The following is a 21,255-nucleotide window of genomic DNA, read 5'->3' on the forward strand; positions in this document are numbered from 1 at the left end:
AGGAACATGTTACTTCTAATTCCCATTTTTGGATCAAGTTGAGACTTTGCACAATTATTCATTGTTCCTAACAAAACCCGATTTGAATCAATGTTAAAATTAACCAATATGTTAATTTTAATATCGAAAAGGGGAAATAATTCTTACAGAGATTTATGGCTGTAAATGTGGAGTTTTTTCTCTTTATAAAATTGGCCCAATGATCATCATGATTGGCCTTACCCTATATATAGCTTATATATATCAGGCTTTCATCCCTTATACACAATAAGGGATTCAAAACAACATAGGACTATGCTTATATTTCTAGACAAATAGAATACTTGTGAACATATTCCGATGAGTCTAAAAAGGAACTTTCCCAATTTTACGTCGTACTAATTGATATATCCATGGCAGCGATTTCCTCCTTTGGTGTTGTTTTTACAAAGCTTATATCAACTTACTCGGTCTGTCTGTGAGTCTGTCTGGTCAAAAGTTTGTACACTTAATTTCTCCGATAGGGCCTACCCAATCTCGGATCAAGCAATTATTTCTTTTACATGACAACACAAGAATTAATAATACAAAAACAAACAATTAGTTAACTTACTATTGGTAGGCCTACCGGTACTAAATTACTTCGTTTGGTATCTCAAACAAGGAAAATAAATGGTTTTTAACTAAATTGGTTTTGGCTGCTGAACTCCAAGCTGTGGAACTGTATTCTATAAATATTCTATTTTTTTTTTTAATAAGTGATAAATTTTGGATGCCATTACTCTTTGTTGTTGTTTTTTAATTTGCTTTTTCTATTTGTTTTTTCCAAGTTAGTCTCGTGTCATGTGTGACTCCAAGATATGTAGAACTGTCATTTTTGTGTGTGTTAATTTTATGGTCTCTTGTTTTGTTGATAGTGAGAAGACGGTATATGTTGTCATTTTGGTATTGATGGTCATGCCTCAGTCTTTGGACCACTCACTGAGATAATCAAAAGCTTCTTATAGCCGAAATGTTCCTATACATATTGTTATAACCTTGCCATGCACACCACCATCCAAGATAGTGCAGAAAGAATCAGTGACTAGACAGGAAGGATGTTGACATTAGAAAGAGAGAACGATCTCCGCCCAAGTGAGAGCTGATGTAACGAAGCTGTGCTCAAGACATGTTATTCTACATGTATTTGTCATGTCCTGTAAATAAACGTCTCGTTGAGTTTACCTCCCTTCAGTTATTACAATATTTTTCTGTGCTACGCGTGGCTATCTGCATAGGCCTCCATGCTGCTTTCAACTTTTCTTGCTAGTTTTTTGATAAATACATTTGCTGCTTCTTGACGTTTCCATGGTTGGTTGTTAGTTTTTATAATTATGGGAGTTGATCTGTTTTCTTCTTGGTTTAGGCATTTCGCAATGGCTTCTTTTTATTGTGGCTAATACGTCTTTTCATATTTTGTACTAATCCTCAGATAATGGCTTCAGCGTTGCCCTTCCGACTAGTAGTTATCGATGTTTTTAAAATTTTCTATTAAAGGTTAATTATGTACACACACGCACACACACAGACATATAAATGTATATATATATATATATATATATATATATATATATATATATATATATATATATATATATATATATATATATATATATATATATAGGCCTATATATATATATTGGCGGGAAGGGGGGCGAAAAATCCTGGCTACGCCCATGTTTTGTATACATTTAAGATTAAGTACCTTGTCTGTGGGCAGATGCAGTTGAAGATATTTAGGTTTCACTTAAGGACCCCGTTTGGGCTTTTATTAATTCTCCCCAAAAGAGCCAGTTACAACCCCGTTTGGCCCATCGTTCACCCTCCGAATGGGTCCCATGTTGTTTGATCTGGTCTAGTTGGGGCTATTACCGAGCCCTAAATCTTTGCTATCAGGGCAGATTTGTGCCCATTATTTCTGATTCTGCTGAGTAGGGCAAAGTTATATCTATTATAAGGGTAAGAACTCCTTAGGGTCTGTTTTCTTAATCTTGTCTTATACAGGTGTAGCATCTAATGGAAAAACGAAGGTTGCAATTCAGGTGGGTTTCTGGGATGCATGCTACATCTATTTCATTTTCACGAAGAAATATTTTTAAAGATTCTTTTTTCTTTAGATGCAATCCATTGAAGGATTTTTTTTTTTTTTTGGTCTTGGAGTTTGTTCAGTAATTTTTACTTTCTGATCTCTGATCTGGGCTCCAAAAGCAGGACGCCCCACATTTGAACTCCCACATAGATGAGGTTCTGTGTGAATGTGTTAAGGGCCAGGAGGCTTTTCTTTCTGGGTGTGCTCCCTGAGCCTTTGACCAACCAGAATCATCTGCAAGGCAGCTGTTGTTTAATTTTGGAGTTGTCTCTCATAGATGAATTACTATCCCTAGTTTACAATCTTCAATATCTTCCCGGGTTTAAGAGTTATAGCGTCCTAGCTATACTCGCTTTTTGCAATCATTTCCCTGAATTTTGTTTTTAGATGTTTTGAGTGAATATCCTAACCACTAGAAAGTCCCACCTCATCCTCCATGACAGCAAGCCATAGCTGGTCCACGGCCTTTTATTTGATATTCACAGCTAAATCTTATTTCCAATTATTTATTTCCCTATCCACCATCTGGGGACGCCCTTGGTAGAAGATGGTAGTTCCCACCAAGCAAAATTAATTACCACTATTGAATTCACTAATTGGTTAATTTTATGTTAATGATTCATGTTTTATTAGGAACAATGCACAATTGGCAAAGTTTCTAGTATGGCCTCAAATAAAGAAGTGGAAGCAATAACGGCTTCATGTACCAGACAGACAGAGAGTTGAGACAAGTTTTGTAAAAATAAATATGTAGATTGTAATAATTCCCACGAAATTCTATTCACTTTTTAAACAATATTTTTAAGCATCTCATGTATGTGACTGCCTTTGAGTGAGAACAGTCCCAATATGCACCTGTTTCTGACTTGTTGGGCTGAAGGTCAGAAAATTAACACGTTTTGTTATTGTCTTTACGGTAAGCCTACCTACTACCTGTTATTTCCGCTAGGCAGCTATATCCCGAGCGAGCTAACACTCTAACACCTTTCAATGTGGTGGATAACATGATTTCCAGAAAACATCATACTGTTAGTGGTTATATCTATTTATATCTGCGATCGTAACCTTCAACGATTATCTCAGATACTTCGAAGTAACGTAAGAGCGCGGGTCATGGGAAAAATCCTTACACGTCATTCCACGTGACCTGTTGACATATTTAGAAGGGGGGCGTGGTGGCTGATTGGTAGTGAAACGAGAAATCCCGGGATCGAGTCTTGGTGACGACTAGGATTTTTAATTTCGGGCGGCTTATTATGCCAAAGCCTATTCAGAAAAAGGCAATGTTAAAATAGCATGTTTCCAAATACCAGAATTTCAAGTGATATGACACTGAACTTTATAATCAACTGTGTGAGCTATACCAGAATAAACAAATTCTGTTATAAAAAGTTAAAATGAGGAGTTTTTTTTTTTCTTAAATTCTTGCTGTCAGGTGAATCAAATCGACTTAAATATCCACCCAGAAGGACTATTGGAAGAAAATGTTAGTCTTAGAGTTCCACATGCAATCTTTGTGTGAATGTATAGCTAATATGTTTGCGAGTCTTGGACGCTGACTGCAGAGCTAGAGAGGAGGATCCTAGCAATGGAATTGAGATGCTACAGAAGGATCCTAGGCATCACTTTCAAAGACCGCGTCACAAACCAAGAGATTAGAGACAGGGTTACTGCAGCGATCGGACCCCATGATGACCTGCTACTATTTTAAAGAAACGCAAGCTTAAAATATTTGGCCATATTGCAAGATCCACGGGGCTCTTAAAGACCTTCCTTCAGGGAACAGTACCAGGAAAAAGAAGAGGCAGACATAGAAAGCGATGGGTGGACAACATAAAAGAATGGACGGGCCTACCATTGATAGAGGTTTTAAACAAGGCAAAAGACATGGATGAATGGAGAAAGACGGTCAAAAATTCTTGCTTGGTGCCCCAATGGTCCAACAGACTAAGGGATAGGTAAAGGTAAAATAGCTAATATGATATTACTTAGGTCCTCCCGCGCCGTTCGGCGCATTGGGCGGCAAGCTGTCTCCATAAAGATCTGTCATTGGCAATGACTGAAGCCTCCTCCCACCTGATGTTCACTGTTCTGAGGTCCTCCATAAAGATGAGGCGCCAAGTAATGCGACGACGTCCCTGTTTGCGCTTTCCTTGTATTTGCCTCCATGTCATCGCAACTCTTGGTATGCATAGTTTATTTTGTCGTAGAACATGTCCCGCAAACCTCATGCGACGCTCTGTCACAACCTCACTAAGTGTTCAACTCCCAGTTCAGCATATGATTTTCTTGTTTGAGACCTGATCTGTGTAACTGACTCCCAAAATCCGTCTCAGCCATTTTTGCTGAGCCACATTTTGTCTTTTCTCAATTTTGACAGATGACTTCCATGTCTCACATGCATATGTTGCAGTTGGAAGGACGATTGTGTTGAGAAGGTGTATTTTTGGCTCGAGTCCAATGGCTTGTCTTGTCCAAATAGGCTGCAGCCTTTGGAAAATGCTCCCTGCCTTTCTTATTCGGCACGCTACATCATGGTAGAAATCCCCATCATTTGTTATGATGCTGTCAAGGTAAGTGAACTTGTCCATCTCTTTAAGCTTTGACTCGCCAAGTCTGACGGGAGCAACCTTTGCCTTAAATCCCACTCGCAAAATTTTAGTCTTATCCAAGTTTATGCGGAGGCCAATTTTGGGTGCCTCTCTATCTAGTCTCTCCGTCATTTCTTGTATGCATTTATTTGTAGCCCCGAAAAAATTGCAACGTCATCAGCAAACTCCAAGTCTGTCATTCGGTTTTGTTCACGCCACGGAATACCAAACACAGTCTGGTTCATTGCTCTCCTCATTATGTCGTCGATGGCTAGGAGGAAAAGGAAGGGAGATAAGATGCACCCCTGTCTCGATGCTAAAAAAACTCAATTGTTCCTTCTTCTATTTTAATGCAGCAACTAGACTGACTATATAGGTGTCGTAGGATCTGGACAAATTTTTCTGGGATGCCGTATTCTCTATTTTTCATAGTGATTCTCGGTGGACACTATCAAACGCTTTCTTAAAGTCTACGAAACTGATCGTTAGCCGTTGGTGGTACTCAAGACTTTGTTCTATGATATTTCGTAGAACGAAGATCTGCTCTGTTCATGATCTGCCTCATCGGAAGCCTGCTTGTTCTTCTCAAAGTCTCTCATCTACAGACAGTGCTGAAAACCTTGCCCGGGACAGAGAGTGTAGTAATGCCCCTCCAGTTGTTGCAGTCAGCCAAGTTGCCATTTTTTTGGAAGCTTTACAATGACTCCTTTTTGCCAGTCCTCTGGGACTTTTGAAGTTCGCCAACAGAGATTTAAGAGATCAGTCATTCGAAGTTTGCCGTTTCTGTAGCAATTGTGGTTTTACAGGGTGGGGTCGTTAGCCCCACGCCAAACCCTCCTCCTTTCTCACCCGGGCTTGGAACCGGCAGATGGCGGAGTTTATGATATGGCTACTTAATATTGTTGTTTACTAATGTATGTTGATATTGTTGATTACTGACAAGTTACATCAAATGTAACGGTATTACAATCAAAGTTTTAAAAGTTTAGTATTTTTTTCGTGCCTCCACTGTAAGGCTTTATGCACCGTCCCGAGTATTTGATTTCCCCAGTACGTACCATATCTGGTGGGCATTTCCCTACCCGCCACCTGGGGAGAAGCTCGATGAGACAACCACAACTCCACAAAAAAAAAAAAAAAAGAAACTCTAAACCTGATAAAAGATAGAGAGCAATGAAGTGAGATTGTCGAATCATCATTTATGGCGCCACAACGGTGCAACAAAGGAAAGGACAGGTAAAGATGAATAGAGAAAAAAAAATGTGACCATACCAGGAATCACAATCGACCATGAAATATGTGACCACCTTTTGTTCCCAGAATATGTTCTCTTACTACAGATTCAAATATTCATGAGCACATACCCATAGCATTTTCCCTGTTCCCCCCCCCCCTTTTTACCGTTTCTCTCTTTTTTTTTTCAAAGTAGGCTATTATAATCTGGTACAAACTTTGTCACATGTAAATTATGAGTGAGTCTGGTGTGAATGTACACTTTGGTTTCTTATAGTTATAATGTTTTTTGTTTGGTAATGCACAAATTGTAAGACAAATTTCCTTACGGATAATAAAGATTATTATTATTATTATTATTATTAGCTTGAATCTGTAAATTATAATTTAGTGGCAGCTGTTTGATTGTCGTCGTTTTCTTTTTACGACTATGACTATGTTTCTTAATAACTCTCCTTCAGTTTTTCTTGTAATTATACTTGGTTCACATTTTAACAAAGATTTACTGCTGCAGGGGTGAAAGATTGTATAGCATAGAAAATATTTTACGGGTTGAAAAGCACTACTGCGCTGAGAAGTGATTCGGAAATGCTTCAGTTTTGATATGCGCTACCTGGAAGCGAGAAAATCGATTTGCCACTTAAACATCTACGTCATAGTTGTGGATTTTCGTGGAGTTAAAATTAAACTTAGTTCTTGCGGTTCTGGGAATAATCCTACAGATTTAAAGTGGGTCTATATAGACTTAGGCCTATATTAAAGAGATAGTATAGTTTCAGGTATAAATAGCTCATAGTTTGGCTGATCTTTGGTTTTAGAAGTTTTGTTTCTGTTCTAAGTAGACCTACTCGACCACAATATTTGAATCGTCAACTGTCAGGTTTAGGCTACATATAGGCCCTATCAACATTTCATTAAAGTCTAGTTTCAATAAAAAAAAATTAAATTAAAAAATCTTACAATTAGGTAAGTAGACCATTTAAAAATTAGTTTTTAAAATAAAGATTAAAATAAGGTTACACTGAAACGTCTTCCATTTTAATACTAAATAATTTCCAAAATAAGCGCTACCTTTTAAAAAAAAAACACCCTAACCAAAAGCTTTTATTAACTCACTTCGTCGGTCTGTCTGTCTGGAAGTAATTTTACATGTTTTTTATCCCATTCTCATATCAATTTGAAATTTCGCACGATTATTCATAGTCGAAGATAATAAACGGATAAAAAAAAAACAATTAGTGTTAATTAACAATTTTGTTTTATATATAGAAAAATGTAGATAGACATTGCAGTATTGAGAGATATATTGGTGATGTTGCGGTTCTTCCCCTTAGATAATCTTTATTGATATTTAAAAAACATTTTTTGCTTGTTTAATGCTTTGTGATTACGTGTTTTATTTCATACTGCACAGGAGGAAAGAAATGGCATACAATTCATCTCCTAGAGGTACTGTTGATTTTCTGCGTTACGCACTTCAACATGACCGAGAGAGCCCTGCATACTGGAGTACAAATGGCAAATTCCAGCCTTTTCTGGTTGACGTCAGGGATTTTCGAACAAACGAGGCCATTAAGTCCCTGGTGCAAGAAACATGGGACAGAAGGCTGGTGGGTGAAGGTCGAGATGCAAGAGGTTTAGAACACAATCAGATTGTCGTTCTGGGTGTTGAGAGAATTGAGAACGCCACACTTTTCGCTGCATACCGTAAAGCCAGGCGGGACATGCTTCGGAGGCAGATAGCGAGAGGGTGTATCTGTCCTGACATTGCCACGCTGTCCCGAAGAGAGAGACAGAATGTACTCACAACTCGACTTCTCCCTGGCTTCATGAAGGAAGACTTATACCATGAGATTAATGAACATTACGTTTTCCACGGAACCACCGTAGATAGAATTGGCGGACTTGTCACTGGAGGTTTCAATGTCAGGCAATCAAGTGACGACAACTTATTTGGCCGTGGAATCTACACCGCTGAAAAGGCAATTAAAGCAGATCAATACGCAGGTCTATCTAAAATTCATTAAAACTATCATAAATCATTATCACGTTTATCCCAAACAATTCGTTTTGTGAAGTGTGAAGTAATGACAATAAAGAATACTTTTTATTTTTGTTAGAAGAGATGTTAGATGTTAGAGATGCAAAAAAAGATTGATAAACATATCTCTTTTATTAAAAGTCTTCACAACAATATCAACTTAAATACCAGGTTAATAGTTAAATTATTTTAACAAACTTGTTCGATGCAGACCTAATATTGTTATTTTTTTATTATTATTATTTCTAAAGTTAATAATTTATGTCTTTTCAGATCCAACTCAGAACAGAAGTCCTCCGGGAAACAGACTGAAACTGATTCTGTGCAGAATGCTACTTGGAAATCCTCTAGTACTTCAGGGTAAGAGAACATTGATTAAAGTCTAAGAAGTTTTGCGCGTTGCCTTGACTCTTTCCTAATTTAGGGAATGATGTCATTTCTGGCCCACATCTAAAAATAAGACTAACATTATCAGCGTTCTTATTGAGGGTAAAAAAAAAGTTGTGATATTTTAGTTTGTTTTTTTTATGACTGTGATTTTGTTCAAGGTTTGAGATTAAAGAGACTGCAGTGATTAAAATCTCAATTTAAAAAAAACAACAACTTTATTATTAGTACAAATACTCCTTCTTCCCTAGTGCTATTAGAGCATGGAATGGGTTGCCTGAGCTAGCCAGGAAAACCAGTGACTTGGCAGAATTTAAGTCATTGGTTAATATGCATGACTAAATGCATGACGCGTAGGACGTAATCATCTTCTTTTTTGAAGTAACGTCTGTATTATATAAGATAAGATAAACAGTTAATTATATCTCTAATAAAATAAATGCATAGGCTGCTCCAAAGTTTACTTTACATACGATCTGCACACGTCCAAATGTTCATGCCAACCTGGCTGATATAATTTAATGGTCTAAGTTTTATAGGATTAAAAAAAAAGTGCTTACTTTTCATATTTTTTAAAATTTAAATTTGGCAATAACCATTATCTGAAAGTTTAGGCCTATAATACGGCCTAATAAACTTAACATTTGGGATCTAACTGTAGTACCAGTTTTCTGGTATTCCTTCAGAAATAAAATCAGGAGTATGAGTTCAAACGTCTTCCGGGACGGCATTAGAAAGATGGACCATCGTGACAAAAGAGCCCGGACCGCTCGCCACACGAAAGTGTAACCATCGAACTAGCTAGCCTTATCTTTTGAAGACTCAGTCGGTGTGCATGAATATCTAATAAAGACATAATTTTAAAATGTTTAGGATTTTTATAAATGACAAATGTTTGTATAATATTTATAAAACATATTTGTTTTATCCATCAGAACAGTTCAAAAACCCACTACCTGCTCAGTACGATTCCATTATCAGTGAAGGCTGGATGTTTAGAGAGTTTGTGGTTAAAGAGGACGATAGAATTTATCCGGAATACGTCATCACATACACGAGGCAGTAACATTCTGGAGCCGAAGACAGAGGAACTAATCACTTTTCTTTTCACAAGTGTATGTCTGAGCAATGTCAATAACGTTAAGACACGTACATTATCACTGAGTTATTATTTTTTGATAACACTTTTCTTCATGGCATAGCTTAGTGTGATTGGGACTGGATATAGCGTGGAAAATGCTTTAAAAAACTCACGAATTATTTTTTCAAGAGCAAAAGTAACAAAGTAACATACAGTAAAATGTGATAGCTGTTATTAAACTTTGAGACACAATTAACATATTTCATGATCATAATTTATTATAGACCTTTAGTTTCATTCATCGTACAGCATAATTAACATATCACACTGCACCAATTTTAAGTTTTATTTTGTATTGATATACATTAAAAGATTTTTTTTTACACTACAAACCACAATAGTTACACTATTTTAAAAATAATAATATTAACAAATACAATTTTTCTTCTTTTTATATGCGATTGAAATGAATTTGAACATATCACGTGACGTGAGTTTAAAGGTTTCATGGTTGTCGTTTGCTGTGTTACCCCTCTTTCCCTTTCGAATTTCACAAACAACATATAGGCCTATAGTAAAAAACAATAAAGCTCTTAGTAATTGGCATTTTAATGCTGTGCGGATTTGATTCTTAACTTCTGTAATTCTTTTAATTCGTTGTGGAACATTTCTGTATCTTGTTATATATTATGTAATTATATGTGTTGATATGGTGCGCAAAGGTGCACGCGTTCAATATAATAAAGTATCATTCTCCGCCATGACACTAATGGTTGTTGTTTGTTTATTGCTGACTGTGAACCTAGATCATAATTAACATGGTGGCAGCGGTGTATTAATGATCAGAGGTAATCATTAATCAGTATATAAAGGTTGATTGTTTGCAATAATAAATAGACAACAATTCAAGGCTACGCCGTGCAATGGCAGCTAGAAATTTCCTTCCTGTACCCGAGCCGCTCGAGGTAGAAGGAAACATGGCCGCTAATTGGCAAAAGTTTCACCGGAGCTGGCGAAACTATGAGTTAGCCATTAAATTGTCGGAAGAATCAGAGGAGGTCAGAGTGGCCACCTTTCTAACAATTATGGGAACAAAAGCGATGGACATATATGAAGGTCTTGAAATTGAGAAGGGAAAAGAAAGAAAGATGGAAGAAATAGTGAACAAATTTGAAAGTTTTAGCATTGGAAAAACGAATGAAACTTATGAGCGCTATGTGTTCAATACGCGTGAACAGCAAGAAGGCGAGGACATTGAAAAGTACATAACAAGTCTGAGAAGACTAGCAAAAACGTGTAGTTTTGAACGCCTGGAAGATAGCTTGATTAGAGACAGAGTAGTTCTTGGTATTAGACATGAATGCCTCAAAATGAAATTGCTACAAGATAGTAGTCTCACATTGGAAGGTGCAGAGATATTTGCAGAGCATACGAGACCGCCAACAAACAGTTGAGACAAATACAAGCCGACCCTCCAATCATTGAGAAAGTATCAACACCTTCAAGAACAAACATTCAGAAAGGTAAATGCAGGTATTGTGGAATGATTCACGAATACTTTAAAGAAAATTGCCCTGCATGGGGTAAAATGTGCCTAGCATGCAAAGGGAGACATCATTTTGCTGTGATGTGCAAAAAGAAAATTCAGCAGGTGTCAGATGATATGTCTAACGATGAAAGACAGCTACAGTCGGACACAAGAGATGATGTCATGATGGTAAAAAATGAATGGGTGATGTCTTTGGAGAACCACAAAACGAAAAGGATGACAGCAGTTATGACAGTAAATGGTCACCGTGTAAGGTTTCAAATGGATAGTGGAGCTGATGTAAATACCATCCAGGAAAAATACGTAAATAAGAATCAGATAGAAAAGGCAACGCAAAGATTACTAATATGGAATAAGACTGAAATGAGACCCATAGGGAAAGCCACTCTAACGACGAGAAATGAGAAAACTAACGAAACATTTGAGGTGGAATATATAGTTGTACCAAATAATCTAGCATGCCTTCTAGGTCATGAAACTTTAACAAGAATGAAGTTAATCAAAGTCAATAAAGATAGGTTCATAGCATCAGTAGTGAATAACCAAGAAGAAGACTATAGTCCAAAGTTTACTGGTGATTTGGGTGACTTAGGAGAAGTGTCTTTAAAGATTGATAGCAGCATTAAGCCCAAGGTTCTGCCGTGTAGAAAGATCCCTATTGCTTTACAAGAAAGAGTTAAGGAGGAGTTAAAGACCCTAGTGCAGAGAGGAATCATAGAACCAGTGATAGAGCCTACAGAGTGGGTGAGTCAGATGGCAATTGTGGAAAAAGCTAATGGAAAAATTAGGATCTGCATAGATCCACAAGCCCTGAATAAAGTTTTACTAAGGGAATTCTATAATCTTGCTACTTTAGATGACATATTGGCAGATTTGAACGAGGCCAAAATATTCAGCAAATTGGATGTGCAAGAAGCTTTCTGGCATGTCAGACTAGACACAGTGTCATCTAATTTGACAGCAATGATAACCCCTTTTGGTAGATACAAATGGAAACGATTACCATTTGGACTGAAAGTGAGTTCAGAAATTTTTCAGAGACGATTAAATCTAGCACTAGAAGGACTGAAAGGCTGTTTCAATTACGTTGATGATATTATAGTGGTAGGAAGAGGAAGAACGAAAGAAGAAGCACTCAGAAATCATGATATTAACCTAAGAGAGCTGATGAAGAGATGTCAAGAAAAGAAGATTAAACTGAACCATGAAAAGTCTGTTTTTAGAACAGCTGAGATTAATTTTTTGGGTCATATTATTACAGAAGCAGGAATAAAACCAGACCCGAACAAAGTATCTGCGATTTTGAGTTTGAATGCTCCAAAAGATATTTCATCAGTCCGAAGATTCTGTGGCATGGTTCAATATCTTGCAAGATTTGTTCCAGATTTGTCGACAGATTTACAGCCCATAACAGAGTTGATCAGAAAGAACATACCATTTGTTTGGTCTGATCAATGCACACGAGCTTTCAACAAGATAAAACAGAAAATATCGACTCATGGCACATTGATATATTTTGACCCTAACAAAGAGCTTACATTACAAGCAGATAGTAGCCAAAATGGGTTAGGAGCAGCGTTATTACAAGATGGCAGTCCAATAGCATATGCTTCTAGATCATTAACTGATACTCAGAAAAGATGGGCACAGATTGAAAAAGAATTGTTAGCAGTGGTTGTTGGTTTGGAACGTTTTGACCAGTATACGTATGGCAGGACAGTTATAGTTCAGAATGACCATAAACCACTGGAAAACATCCTTCAAAAACCACTCAGTTCTGCTCCGAGAAGGCTACAAAGTCTAATGATGCGTCTTTATCGTTACGATATCCAGTTTCAATATGTCAAAGGCAAAAATTTGTTCATAGCTGATACTTTGAGTAGAGACCCATCAGAGGAAAAGAGTGATATCCCTGATGTTTGTGTCAATACAGTCGGACTGGCAATACCAGATGCAGTGCTGGAGAAAGTCAGAATCGAGACAGAGAAAGATAGAACAATGCAAACACTTATTCAGTATATCCTAAATGGATGGCCAGACAAACATAATAGTTTACCTGAACTCAAACAATATTTTTCACTAAGAGACATGTTAACATACGAAGACGGACTCCTGTTGAAAGGAGAACAAATAATCATACCGATATCACTTCGCAAGGAAATAGAAGAAAAACTCCATGCAGCACATCTGGGAGTAGACTCAATGAAAAGAAGAGCAAAAGAAACAGTTTTCTGGCCTGGATTATCAGCTCGAATACAGGAAATAGCCAACTCATGCTACATTTGTCAGAAAAATAAACCAGCAAACCAGAGAGAAGAATTAATACATCACGAAATAGGTTCTAATCCGTGGGACAAGATTGGAATTGATTTATTTCAAATGTGTGACCAACAATATCTAGCCATAGTGGACTATTATTCAAATTTCATAGAGGTAGAAAACATGCAGTTGACAACAACACACGCAATTATAAAGAAACTGAAAGTTTTATTTGCAAGATATGGGGTGCCCAAAGTTTGTATATCTGATAGCGGACCTCAGTTCACATCGGAATATTTTTCCAAATTTATGATGGAATGGGAAGTGACTCATTTGAAATCTTCTCCAGGACACCATCAATCCAATGGAAAAGCTGAGTCAGCAGTTAAAATTTTGAAGAACATAATGAAGAAATCTAGAGAATCAAAGTCAGATGCTTATGAAGCTCTTCTGGAATTTAGAAATACTCCAAGGCAAGACACAAATCTAAGCCCAGTTCAGATGTTTTTTGGTCGGATGACTCGAACACTGATACCAAACAAAAGGAGTAACATTAAGATTTCTACATGTCAAGAGAACATTATGAGAAGGAAAGAAAAACGTCAGATGAGTGTAAAAACATCTTATGATAAGAGGTCAAGAAATTTAAGTCAGCTGAAAACTGGACAGATGATCTATTTCCAATCTCCTAATGACCCTACATGGAGACGTGGAAGAATCCAGTCTCAAGTCAATCAGAGAGCTTACATTATTCGAGGTGACAATGGTGCAGTGTACCAAAGAAACAGAGTGCATATTAACCCGAACAGAGAAACAGAAGAAGATATATTTCCCGATACTGATAACAACATACAGGACAATAGAACTCAGGATCAACACGTTCGCCACTCATCAACTCATCATTCCCTGCGACCAAGGGATCAGTTGAAGAAACCGACAAGATTCAATGACTATGTGTCTTAATGAACTATTGAATGTTGATTTTTAAATGTGATATGTTTCATATTGATTGAAGCGTATACATGTATGTTACGTTTAGTTGTTTATGTTGTTGTTGTTTTATTTTTTTTCTATGATACTCCCCGAAATGTTTTATTTTTTTTAATTTTTTTTTAAAGAAAAGGGGATGTTGATATGGTGCGCAAAGGTGCACGCGTTCAATATAATAAAGTATCATTCTCCGCCATGACACTAATGGTTGTTGTTTGTTTATTGCTAACTGTGAACCTAGATCATAATTAACAATATGCAAATAGTTTAACTTAATTAATACAAATGAATGAGTTATGTCCTTACAATTATTACCTGATCTACATAAAAGGCAATGAAAATGGCAATGAATATTAAAAAAAAACAACAATTCGGATATTATTTAAGCAAGGTCCATTGTAATTGTCAAAAGTTTCTTTGGCATCTGCTTTAGCGTTTTGTGAGCGTCATAGTTTGTTTTGTTTCCGTTTGTGAAAAGAATACAGACATAGTCTGACATAGACAGTTGGGATTCCAGCGCCTTGAACACGTTTTGCAGAAATCTCTTACTGAAACCTCTCTCCATGCTACTAGCCATTCACGTCTCCAAATTAGGTGGATAGAAATGTAGGAGTCATATTTACTGGCATTCAGCTATTCCTATGCTTATCGCCTTATAGTATGCTGTCACTCAAGGGAGTAATCATACTAACAGCCTCCCCCCCCCCCCCGAATAAACTGAAAAGTTCGACATTAAACTTAAAAACAACCTCTGAAAAGCTAAGATCGTTGGAATAATGATAGTGAAAGTTAACCTAGATATTCAATGTATATTGCTGGAGAGATTAAAATCTTAAAGTTTTAAAGAAACGTAATATTTCTTAGAGAGCGAAAGATCTAACAAAGTCATATACACGCTATCTCAATAAACTACTATGGCACGTTTGAGAATTCACGTACTAGAAAATTTATAGAAATAAAAATATAAACGCATTAATTGGCCTATAGGTGTCAGCAGATTGAAATGAAGAAAGTATTAATAGATCTATAGGCCTACCTGTTATATTGTGATGTAATGATAGCCTTCTCAGACATTATCACAAAAGCATACCAAATAAAAAAAAACACAACAACTGTAAAGCAAGACTGTTACGGTCGTAGCGCAGCACGGTGTGCATGAATAAAGGCGCGAATTTGTGTAATGAATGGAAGGGATGTTAAAAAGGGGAAGCCGGGAGAGATTGACAGGAAGAGAAATGAAATGATCATGTTTACATAAATTGTTGTAATATTAAAGTATTTATACAGTAATAACCTGAGAGAGTGTTATTATTTCGAAGAGAGTCTTGTGTCGTAACAAGTGGCGCCCAACGGAAAAGGCAAGACCTGCGTTATATCGGTATCTAATTCATGCCTATTGAGGTATTACTATTACTACAAAGTGTAACAAAATCTCTAGATCTCTAGATCTATTAAGATTGAGAGAGTTAGCGTCATCTAGATATCTTATGCTACGTACTAAACTCACTGGTAAACATAAACCTTTAGTTGAAACTTAACTAAAAACATTGTTGCGGGATTAATCAATTGGATTAACATTTAAATCTAGATTTATATCATTATAATTATTATGACGGCCTAATTCTCTACATTCACCAATGTGAAAACGTCAGGGATTACCCAATGTATTTGGATGTACTATAAATTTATTGGCAATAAAAAAATATAATAAAAATCATGTCAGTGGCTGCTGAAGTACATGTTCATTATTCTGGCTGGTCATAGTTCTCAACAATAACCTTTAACATTCAATATTGATGGAAAATTAGTACGATTATTAGCACTGCTGTGGGCAACACTAGGGAATTTTGACTACGGTGGAGAACAGTGCCCATTTAGGACCAACGGATATACACTGACCACGGCATATAGACAAACAACGAAAGACTCATATCACCGGCGGAGAATATACACTAGCATTGGAAGTTATACCAGCAGGAAGAAGAGTATTCCGGGAAGTAGATTCATATTTGTATTCGAATGACATTAAACGTTTGGTTCATTACATTACATTTAGATATTAACACTGTTGGGTCCAGGCATTAAGTATATGAGAATCAAATATATTTAATGGATATGGTCATATAACTCTATAAAGAAAATTTACAAATGGCGGATAAAGCTGAGATAGTTGCTTTGAAAGAAAAAGGGAGACTATTGAATTAGAAGGAGCAGAGCTGAGAAAATATGTACAAGAAAGATTAATAGAAAGAGAGAAACTAGTCAAGGAAAAGGAAATAGAGAAAGAGAAGTTAGTCATGGAAAAGGAAAGAGAGAAAGAGAAGTTAGCCATGGAAAAAGAAAGAGAGAAAGAGAAGTTAGCCATGGAAAAAGAAAGAGAGAAAGAGAACTTAACTATTGATTAAGAGAAATTAGCTATGGATAAAGAAATAGAGAAAGAGAAGTTGGCTCTCAGTAAAGAGAAATTAGTTATGGATAAAGAAATTGAGAAAGAGAAGCTAGCTATAGAGAAAGAAAGGTTAGCCATAGAGAAAGAAAAGTTGGCAATAAATAAAGAAAAAGCTAAAGAGGAAGGTACTGGAAAGAAAAATGACGTGTCTGGAAATAAATTGGCAAAATATAAAGGTACAATGTTTGATGAGAATAAAATAGACATAGATATTTTCTTTAAGAAGTTTGAAATTGAAATGAAAGAATTGGCTTTTCATGAAGATAAATGGACATTTTTGTTATCAAAATCATTTGCATCAGAGGTACCGTCAAAGATTTGCATGAATCAGAATAATTACCGAATAGTAAAGGAGCAATTATTACGAACATTTGGAAAGACTGAGGCGTTTTATCGTCAACAACATGTTTATTGCACCATTGAAACCAACGAGGATCCCCAGACATTTTTAGACAAGATGAATAGCTATTTCGACAATTGGACAGAGTCATCAGAAATAGAAAAGACGTTTGATGGACTAAAGGTATTTCTTATGCTGGATAAAGTCATTTATGAGAGTCAGGGCGAACTAAAAATATTCCTGCTGGAGAGAAAGCCAAAATCTGTAGATGAGATTGTAAAATTAATAAGGGCTTACAAAGTGGCACATCCTGAAAAAAAGTTAAACAGAGGAAGCGATATTGAAGAAATAGTAGCATTTAATAGAGCTAGAGAAACACAAGACAGTTATAGCAACAATAGAAGATTTAGATATGAAGGACAGAATAGGTTTAGAGGACAAGGAAGGAGCCAAATAGATAGTAGACAAGGCCAGTATAATAGCTGCAGATATCAAGGAAGATATCAAGGAAACAGACAGGGAAGATATGACGGCAGAAGAAATAGAAGAGATCAAAGTTTGTCGTTATTGTCGAGTTCGGGAAGTCTAGATTGTTTTCAAACACTTGTAGGAAATAAGGCTGCAAGAACGATAAGGGACACTGGGAGCACTATTGTTGGAATAAAACGAAAATTGGTCGAAGATCACGAATATACTGGAAAAAGAAAAGCATGTATTATGTTTGATGGTAAAACAGTTCGATTACCCGTGGCCCGGGTGAACATTAAAACACCGTATTATACAGGGAGCGTAGAGGCATGTGTTATAGACCATGATCAAATTGATTTGATTATTGGCAATATACCAAACATAAAGAAGTGCACGGAAAAGGAGATGGAAGATTGGAAAAATTGTTGTGGAATGGTCACTACTTGATCTTGTAGTAAAGATGTGGATGAAGGAGATTTAGCAAAATTTTTCCAGTTATCAACTAAGGAAAAAGAGCAAGATGAAGAACAGCATGAAAACACAGAAACAATTGAAATCAAAGACATAGGATTTAACAAAGAAAAATTTATCACAAAACAAAAAAATGATCCAGAGTTACGCCAACTAGCAAAGAAAGGAGGTAAAGGAGGAAGATTCTATGTAGAAAGAGGTACTCTTGTTAGAGAGATTGAATGGCATGGAAAAAAAATAGTTCAGTTTGTGGTACCCAGAGAATTCAGGCAGCTGGTAATGGAAAATGGACACGATATTGCACAAATAGGACATATGGGACTACACAAAACGAAACAAAGAATATTTCAGAATTTTTATTGGCCATCAATTAATAAGGACATAAAAAGTTATGTGACTTCGTGCCAACTATATTCTAGAAAAGGAGCAAGAAACATAAAAGCACCATTACAAAGGGTGGATGTACCAGATAGACCATTTAGTAAAATAGCGATTCATTTAATCGGTCCAATGCCAGTGGTATCAAATAGGGGTCACCGTTATATCCTAACTGTGATAGACGTGTGCTCCAGATGGCCGGAAGCTATCCCACTCAAAAGAATTGAAGCCAGAGACATAGTACAAGCATTATAAACGTTATTTACAAGATTTGGATTTCCTAAAGAAATATTATCAGATAGGGGCACTCAATTCAACTGTCAATTGGCTACAACATTCTTGAACATGTTTGGGATCCAGCAAAGGTTTACAACCTCGTATTATCCACAGAGCACTTGTGAACGTTTTAATGTCAATCTAAAGAAAGCATTATCTAAAGTAATGGATGATAAACCCAAAGAGTGGGATATGGCAATACCGTCAATACTATTTGCATACAGGGAGAGTCGTAATGAAACAACAGGTTTTCCCGATTTAAAATGATTTATGGATTAAATCCACGAGGTTCAATGACAATATTGAAAGATTTGATAATCCCACATGATCATGTAGTAACCAATGACAGTTACGATATTGTGAAAGAAATTAGAAATCAGGTTATAAAGGCATGTGAAGAAGTGGATAGACAGGTGCTAGAGAGAAATGAATTAACACGTTCCAGAGTGAATGAATATAGAAAAATGACGGAATTAGAGGTAGGACAAGATGTTTTGGTCTTACATAAGGATAACAATAATGCTTTGGGCACAAATTGGCTGGGACCATACAAAGTAGCAAGGAAAATTAGCGATATGGATTATGAAATAGACATTGATTCGATGTTAAAAATATTTCATGTGGATTTGTTAAAAGAGTTGAGACCAAGACAAAGAAGTGAAGAAAGGGGTAAAGAGGAGTTGATAGTAATGGCTGCCTGTGTGACGGAAGAAATGGAGACAGAGGAAAAGTTTAGACAAATAGAGACAGTGGTAACAGAAAGTAGGCAAACATGGAAGGATGTCGCGGTGAATGGAGTTTCTCTTGAAAAAGCTAAAGAAATCAAGGCACTAATTGAGGATTATAAGAATATTTTTACGGATTTACCCGGAAAAACAAGTATTATAGAACATGACATCAAGTTAACTGGCAAAGTTCCAAATAAACTGCCACGATATACGATCCCATTACACCATAGAGAAACATTACAGAAGGAAATTGATGAGCTACTAACACTTGGAGTGATAGAACCATCTAGTTCACCATGGGCTGCACCAGTCGTGCTTGTTAAAATAAAGTGTGGCAACTTAAGATTGTGTGTGGATTATAGACAGTTGAATAAAGTCACAGAATTTGATCCACAAATGTTTACTAAGCTAAAAAATGCAAAGATTTTTAGCACGTTGGATCTGTCTAGAGGATACTGGCAAGTACCTCTAAAACAAGAAGCTAAACCTTTATCGGCATTTAAGACACCTTCGGGCATATATCAATGGAATGTGATGAGCTTTGGCTTGGTAAATGCTCCAGCCACGTTTAACAGAATGATGGCCAAATTATTCAGCCATAGAAGAGACACAATTTGTTATTTAGATGATATATGCATTTTTAGTGAGCAATGGGATGAGCATATACAAAGCCTTGGAGAGGTTTTTAAAATTATCAAAGAAAACAATTTAACATTGAAACCAACAAAGATAAAAATTGGCCTCAGTGAAATTTCATTTTTGGGGTATAAGATTAAAAATGAGTACATTACACCACTGGAAGAAACAGTATCAAAAATATTGGACATTAAGGTACCAAAGACAAAGAAGCAAATTAGAAGCCTTTTGGGTCTATGCAACTTTTATAGAAAATTTATCTCAAATTTTTCAGAAATAATTGAACCATTAACAAATCTGACAAAGAATGGAAAACCTAACAATATAGTGTGGACGGAAGAATGTCAAGAAGCACTGGACATAATAAAAACTTTCTTTTTGGAGCACCGATTTTGAAATTACCTGACAATACTAAGGAATTTATTTTGGCAACAGATCAGCCATTGCAATAGGAGGCTGTCTAATGCAAAAATGGAATGGTATCCCGCATCCTGTTTTAGATGTGAGTAGAAAACTGACAGCAGCTGAGTTGAAATATGCTACCATTGAAAAGGAGGGACTAGCCATTGTATGGTTTATAACAAAATTAGGGTTCTATCTAATGGGAGCTAAATTTGAACTATGGACTGATCACGCTCCCTTAGCCTTCATTAATACAAATAAATTAGGGAACAACATAATAGCCAGGTGGGCATTGCAACTTATGGATTATAACTTTGAGGTCAGAACAATACCAGGGAAAGATAATGTGATAGCTGACACATTGTCACGGTGTACCTAAGGAGGAAAAGAAATGAAAGTAAGAAAGGAGCTATGCCACGTCAATTTTGTTTCAGTAAAATACTGTTGATGAGAACATAATGAATAGCAGTGTAATGAATAGACATGTATAACTGATTGGAATATTTTGTAAATGTACACGTATATGTATATTGGTGTAAGTTAGTGTAATCGAAGACTGTATGGAGTGACGAAGCTTTGTTACATGCGTTAGGTGTCGAGATATTAATTAATATATGGTGTTATATTGAGAATTTGATGAAACCATTGTTAAACATTTAAAATATATTATTACAGTTACATAGTTAATTATAGTTTATAATTGTGAATTATGAGAGTTACGCTGATTGGTTCGCTGGGGAAGTCTGGACATTATACATTGGGATGGATTAAGTAATTTTGAACCTAAAATAATAATGTAGTGAATGGTGATATATAATTTTGCTGTTGGATTTTTTTTTTTATCTGGTTTAACCGAATAAGAATTAATG

At 36.2% G+C, this 21,255-nt stretch overlaps 1 protein-coding gene across 1 annotated transcript; it reads left to right on the forward strand.

Moving 5' to 3' along the window:
• Positions 1 to 6,701: 6,701 nt before the first annotated feature.
• Positions 6,702 to 10,204, forward strand: LOC106066446 (uncharacterized). Its single transcript, XM_013225467.2, has 4 exons — positions 6,702 to 6,897; positions 7,346 to 7,938; positions 8,246 to 8,332; positions 9,295 to 10,204. The coding sequence occupies exons 2-4, from the start codon at positions 7,356 to 7,358 to the stop codon at positions 9,423 to 9,425; spliced, it is 801 nt and encodes a 266-aa protein (XP_013080921.2). The 5' UTR covers positions 6,702 to 6,897; positions 7,346 to 7,355; the 3' UTR covers positions 9,426 to 10,204.
• The last annotated feature ends 11,051 nt before the right edge of the window (positions 10,205 to 21,255 follow it).

This window comes from Biomphalaria glabrata, chromosome 8 (assembly GCF_947242115.1).
Source record: "Biomphalaria glabrata chromosome 8, xgBioGlab47.1, whole genome shotgun sequence".
In the NCBI taxonomy this organism is placed as follows: Eukaryota; Metazoa; Mollusca; class Gastropoda; family Planorbidae; genus Biomphalaria; species Biomphalaria glabrata.

Excerpts from the sequence above, each read along its gene's own strand:
- LOC106066446 (XM_013225467.2), top strand. The coding sequence starts at position 7,356 with ATGGCATACAATTCATCTCCTAGAGGTACTGTTGATTTTCTGCGTTAC. Across the intron at positions 7,939-8,245 it reads TAAAGCAGATCAATACGCAG|ATCCAACTCAGAACAGAAGT; the intron begins GTCTATCTAAAA and ends ATGTCTTTTCAG. Across the intron at positions 8,333-9,294 it reads AAATCCTCTAGTACTTCAGG|AACAGTTCAAAAACCCACTA; the intron begins GTAAGAGAACAT and ends TTTATCCATCAG.